This window comes from Mus caroli, unplaced genomic scaffold, assembly GCF_978045245.1.
Source record: "Mus caroli unplaced genomic scaffold, Mus_caroli_1 scaffold_9, whole genome shotgun sequence".
Classification (NCBI taxonomy): domain Eukaryota; kingdom Metazoa; phylum Chordata; class Mammalia; order Rodentia; family Muridae; genus Mus; species Mus caroli.
In genome coordinates this window covers 27,185,077-27,191,141 of record NW_028227264.1, presented here as the reverse complement: position 1 = coordinate 27,191,141, position 6,065 = coordinate 27,185,077, and the positions used below count along the sequence as shown (strand labels likewise).

General features: G+C 48.0%; 1 protein-coding gene across 1 annotated transcript in view; it reads left to right on the top strand.

Annotated features, from left to right (window-relative positions):
* The first annotated feature begins 1,710 nt into the window (after positions 1–1,710).
* Rspo3 (R-spondin 3) overlaps positions 1,711–6,065 on the top strand; it is an 84,997-nt gene continuing 80,642 nt past the window's right edge. The window contains exon 1 of the mRNA XM_021174776.3: positions 1,711–2,315. Coding sequence (XP_021030435.2) covers positions 2,219–2,315 — 97 coding nt within the window. The 5' untranslated portion in view covers positions 1,711–2,218. The remainder of the gene's footprint in view (positions 2,316–6,065) is intronic.

The following is a 6,065-nucleotide window of genomic DNA, read 5'->3' as shown; positions in this document are numbered from 1 at the left end:
TACCCTGAACAGGATCACTGCTGTCTTCATACTTAGAGGATAGTACGCCTGTTTTCAAACTTCCAGTAAAAGTAGGCAAAACATTTAATAATGACTTAGCAACAAAAGGCCAGCATCTCAGATTCTGTGTTTTAAAGCTTTGCAAAGAATACCTATTCGAGGTCTCCTGACTTTTGTATCCAGGCCATTCCATCTCAACCCCAATCTTGGGCTATATAACAGGCTCCAGAGACCTGGAACCTGGGGTGCTTTTAAATGAGACAGGCAGGAGCTGTGACATTTGCTTCTCTTCTAACTTATCAGCACATACATTGAAGGCACTCCTGCAAATCTCAGTTGTTTTCAAAGTGGCCTGTCTGTAATCCAATGCTGCATAAAGCTTTAGCATTACAAAAGAATCCTTCAGAATACTCATCAGCACCCTTAGGACAGGTTTACATTAAAAATGCTTTGAGGCTTGTGACCTCCAACAAAATAATCCAATAACTATAAGTGTTCTACAGAGGAAGAGGTAGGATGCCCAACAGTGGAAGTCATCCCAGGGCCTGGTCTTTTCCCTGGTAGTGGTTTAACCTGGGAACCTGATTTTTTTTTTTTTTCCTCCCTACTGCCAAGTGCCCTCTACTCTCACTTCACTTGCTCTGGAAACAGAAGCAAGAAATGGACCTTTACTCATTATCGCCAAATGGAGACAATCTTTCCACATAGTATTCTCAGTCCCCCAGATGAGAAACCAGAATGTACAACAGATCCTCTCAACAGCATAAGAAGACAAGAGAAAGAGAGAGAGGAGAGAGGAGAGAGAGAGAGAGAGAGAGAGAGAGAGAGAGAGAGAGAGAGAGAGAGAGAGAGAGAGATTAACACTCTCTAACAGTGACTACTTAGGGAAGTGCCTGAGGGAGGAGGGATCTTTCAGAGCAAAGGCTGGGCTTGGAAGAAAGCCACAGTACAATTGCTTTTCCATCCAGGTTACCAGAGAGCTCACACCTCTGGGTCCTCCCCTTAGGATCAGGTAAAGCACCTTCAAGTTGAAGGGTAAACTCCACCTAAGCCCCTTGAGACCACACAACACAACCACAGCTACTTTCCCTGGAAAAAAGGGGGGAATTGGGGCGGGGGGGGGGGGGAGAAGGGGAGGGTTAAAGCAACAGAGAGACACTGAGAAAGGCTAAGAGTTGAGAGGATATCTGTATCCAGAAATCCCAAGAAATTAGGAACAAGAGAGTCCAGTGGTGAACTTCCCAAGAGCAGTTGCTGGAGTGAGGTAGGGTCTCTGAAGAACTGAAGGACATGTCCACTACTATGTGGTGAGCTCTGCCAGAGGCCAAGGACAACAGAGGCATTGGGTCTGGGGTATTTGGTACAGCTGGGACAGAAAACACCAAACCCCAGTGCGCCCACCTTGCCGGGTTCAAATTGTCCCTCCCCCAACCCTGCTCCCATTCTCCCGCCGTCTTTGCTGAGTCCAGAGATGCTCCGCCGCAGACCCGGGACCCCTTAGGCGCCTCTTCCCGTCCATCTGCCAAATCGCAACGCCTGTACTTTTCCAGCTCCCTCTTTCCCTCTTGAAATTGAAAGTTATTGAGGTCGCTCCGGGTTGTTGCTCCTCCCCGTCCCCGAGCTCCCCCCGCCCCCCGCAGCCATCCCTTCTCCCCCTCCCTCCTCCTCCTTCCCTATGGGGTGCTCCTAGCCCGGCCCAACACTGGAGCGGCTCCTGCTCAGAACGCCAGAAGCAGCTCGGGTCTCTCCAGCGCCCCTTGACCATGGCTGCGGTACCCACGGCGTCTGCTTCCCTGCGCTCCCGGGGTCCCTGCCACAGCCGCAGCCGCTGCAGCCTCTGAGCCCCAGGGGCCACTGCTCGCCTGGATTCCGCCCGCAGCCGCCGCTGCTGTGCAACTGAGGCTAACCTGCGGCCAGCCAGGAGGCTCCTGCAACCTTCGCTCGCGGCGATGACAGCCACCCCAGAGCAGCCGGCTGTGTTCGGACAATTTGAGAATGCAATTGTTGGTTTCCCGGTCCACCCGTCCTGCTTCGCTTGCCATCACAGCACGCCTGTTGGATCTCAGTGGAGAAGTCCCGCTGCTCTGGTTTTTCTACTCTCCGTATAGACTCGCCTAACACCTACATACATATTTTTCTTTAAAAAAAAAAAAACATTAAATATAACTAACAGTGAAAAGAAAAAGGAGAGAAAGAAGGGAAACATTACAGGGTTACTATGCACTTGCGACTGATTTCTTGTTTTTTTATCATTTTGAACTTTATGGAATACATTGGCAGCCAAAACGCCTCCCGAGGAAGGCGCCAGCGAAGAAGTAAGTGCAGGGTTTTCTTTCTTTTTTCTTTTTTCTTTTTTTTTTTTTTTTTTTTGAGGGGGGGAGGGGGAGAGAAGGGGGTATGGTTGTTGTTTGTTTTTGTTGTTGTTGTTTTGGTTTTGGTTTGCGTTATGTCTTTGCTCCCTTCCACCACATTCACCTGTCAGTTGGTTTTGCCTGCCCAGAGTCAGCTGCTGGAGGAAAGTCTTTTCAACCTACACCCTATGCCTCCCATAGGAGATAGCAATTCCGGGCACTGGCTCTTCTACTCCAGTACACAAGCCAGTGCTGGAGTCGGTGCACCCGGTGCTAGTCTGCCCCATCCCCCCCCCCACCCCCTTGTAAATCAGGATCTGGAAATCTTCCTTTCTTTCCTAGATTCGCTGTAGGGATCTGTGCTTTCCCTTTGAGGCTCCGACGGAGGCCTAGAGCCCCAGGCAGTTGGGTCTCCCTGCCTTTGGGTTGTTTGATACTGGCACAATGGCAAGGAGACTGGGATCATCCCAAGTTCCCGCCTGGCTCGGGGAACCTTGGCTGCCCTCCCCCCCACCCCCAGGTTGTTTTATGATAGTCAAGTCAATCAACCTTGGGCGGGCCCAAGGGACAGTGAGCAAGCTCCCGCGCTGCAGCTTCCCACGAAGCGCACGAGTGGAGTGGCGCAGAGGCGCCAGGGCTTCCACAACTGTCTGCTGAGTTGTCCCATGTCCCATGCTCTGGGGTTGAAAGTCAGAGGAACTCCAGAGGTTCCGAACTTCAGTCACTTTCACGCCTTGCCTGTCCCCACGTGAATGCTCTGGCCACCTCAGACTCTTTAAAGGGGGTCCCCTGAGACAGGCACATACTGAGAGTCGGGTTCCCCCGAGCACATCTCCTCTCTGCTCTTCAGTCTATTACACAGGAGAGTATTATGTCCTGGCTGTGTGAGATTGTGCCTTTGCTGGAATTAAATGGATGCCTCAGGGCAGCCTCCACCTAAATTGGTGCAAGGCATGCCCGCATCTTTCAGAGATTCGGGAACAGATGTAAGGGTGGTTTCTCTATTTGTTCCCGGGTGGCCCAGCACGCTGTTGTCAGTGTCCACAAAGGTTGTCCTTTCGAAGAGCTAAGGACGACCCTGGCTCTACAGAGGGCTCTTGGCCCCCCTGGGTTAGTTACTAAGGAAAACTAACAGAAAACACCCAGTAAAGCAATTGCTTTGGTAGCTTGGATCTAGGGGGTTGTCCAGCCCACGACCTTGTCTGGTCCCCAGATGAGATGTCTTTCCCGTGTCCAGCCCGCAAAACCCTTGGGGCAGGGATGCTGGTAGCTCTTAGGACACAGGACCACTTGTGTGGGGTGGAAATTTAGCAATCTCCTCTCTCCACTGTTTGTCTCTGTCCTGGCCCAGGACGTGAGGGTCCCCTGAAAGCTCCCTTTGTACCGCTAGCCCAAGCCAGACAAAGTTTGATTCACCTGAAAATTGCCTTTAAAAATCGTGGCTGGGCGGGAATACCAGAAGCTTGGAGTCCGAGTTGGCCCTATTGCCTCTAGGATCGCTTCTCAGCGCAGGAGAGCCTAAACTAAACATGTCAGGGCATCCGATTTATTATTCTTGGCCTCTGAGTGGTTTGTATTCTTTGGAACCCTCCCACCCACTCTATCGCTCAGGCCCTGCTGCTGCGGTATACTGAAGCGGCAGCCTGGGGGGTGGGGGGGGGGCGCATCGCCAATCCTGGCCAGCTAGGTCCGCTGGGCACTGAGTTTCGGGGCCAGTGAGGAAAGCGAAGCTAAGAGGAACACGGCTGTTTGCCCCGCATAGCTCATGCCAATAGGCTTATCCCAGTCTACTCCACTCTGTAGTGTCCCGACCCCCGACCCCGGAGCTACACAATTGCCGGGGTGGGGCAGGGTCCTGTGTCTCAGTGTCACTGGTACCTGAGTTTTTGGTTGGGAGTGGGGGCTTCTGTTTCTAAAAGAAATAAAAGAAAGCAAAGAAAGTTTGTTATGCGTCCGTTCCCATCTCTACACCCCAAAGGACCAGAGCGGGAAACTCGGAATGCGCACATCTGGGCTGGAACTAGGGCGATGATGTGTGAAGTCTAAAGGAGACTGCTTTTCTCTCTTCCTGTATCATCTCAAAGCCAAGTCAAAGGCGCCCTCTCGTTGTGTTGCGGGGTTAAGAAACAAAATAAATGGAATTGAGCTGAAATTTCAGTGATTCTATGGGAGTGGGTCTGGAAAAGAGGTCTCTCCTGCTGCAAAGAGGTCTCTCCTGCTGCACTCTTGGTGCGGCTGCTCTTGAGTCGGCTTTTGCGGCTCGGTTGCTCCTGCAATCTTGGGAGAGGGGCGACCCCTTGCGTCCTCCGAGAAGACAGAAGAAAACTTTGGCAGGCACAGCATAGCTTTTTGCAGTAAGGATCCTTGTTAAATGTCCAGAAACTTGAAATTAATGCAGCAGGTTTATAAAATCACCTGGACCGTGTTTTTAAAAATACCTGAATAAAAATCTCCTTAATAGTAACTGGGACTATTTTTATAATGAATAATAAGGCAGTAGTCAAATTATTTTAAAACTGGCCAGACATTTCTGTTTTTCCACCATAAGGAAACTTAAGAGAGCAATTGGGAGTATCATTTTTGCTTTGTAGCAATAGCGTCATTTTCTTAAAGGTTTAGAAACATCACTAATGAGAGAGGTAGAAAATTAAGGTTAAAAGTAAAAGACTCCTAAAGTCTTTTTTTTTTTTTAATGTGGTCTCTTAAATATCTTAGTACCAAAGGTCCTTACTAGCAAAGATTGTCATTTACGGTGTTAAACATGTTCAGATATAAAGCGTTATGCAAATATCCTTGTGTTTCTCTACAATAATCAATATTCTATTGATCTTCACAAACCAATGATCCTAATTATTACAGTCTACGATTTTCTCTATAAAAATATGCAATGCTTTAAAACAGAAGTCTCATACCTTTTAAAATGTCTCTGTAGTTATGGTGCATAAACACAAGATTGTACTGATTTTGACTGGTATACAGTGCCTAGAGATGACAAAATAAATTTATTCAAGATAAAAATGTAAAGAAAGCATTTCCTCCAAAAAGTCATCATTCAGCAAGATTTTTAGCAGCAAGCTCTAGCTTTGGACACTGGACATTAATTTACAAAGCCTAAACTCTTTCTTTGATCTCATTTCCAGCTCAGCCTTTGAAGTTTCGTAAAGTCAACCTTTGAATTTTTGTGTTGCATGTTAGTAGCATTTAAACATCATTTTTATCATAACAATCATAATTCTTTCCTAATGCATCACATTTTTACCTGGATTATTTATGTGGGGTCAGAAACCTTCACTTGAAGTGTAGAAACTGGTACTACAGACTCTCCCTTCTGGAGAGAAGGGGGTCTAAGAAACAGGACCCTACTAGCCAGCTAGATAGCCAGTCAATGAAATTTGTCTTCTCATATAAACGTTCCTGCCTTTTATGTATTTATACTATGTGCTGAACCTGCCATAGAGAAGATATCAGGCTAATGAAATAATTAACTTGATGATCTCCAGAATTCCGTTTTCCCACTATGTTTAGAGACGAGGCTACTGTGCATAACTGGTAATCTTTATAAGTGTTGTTGCGATGATGCTGACAAATGGCGAATGTGACTAGAGTGTTTTCTCATCATACTTCATCATTTGACTATCCAGAAGCTCCCTAGGGTGATGCTGCCCCCGAGGGAGGGCACTTCCTCTCTCTGCAAGAGGGTATTAGGTACAATGT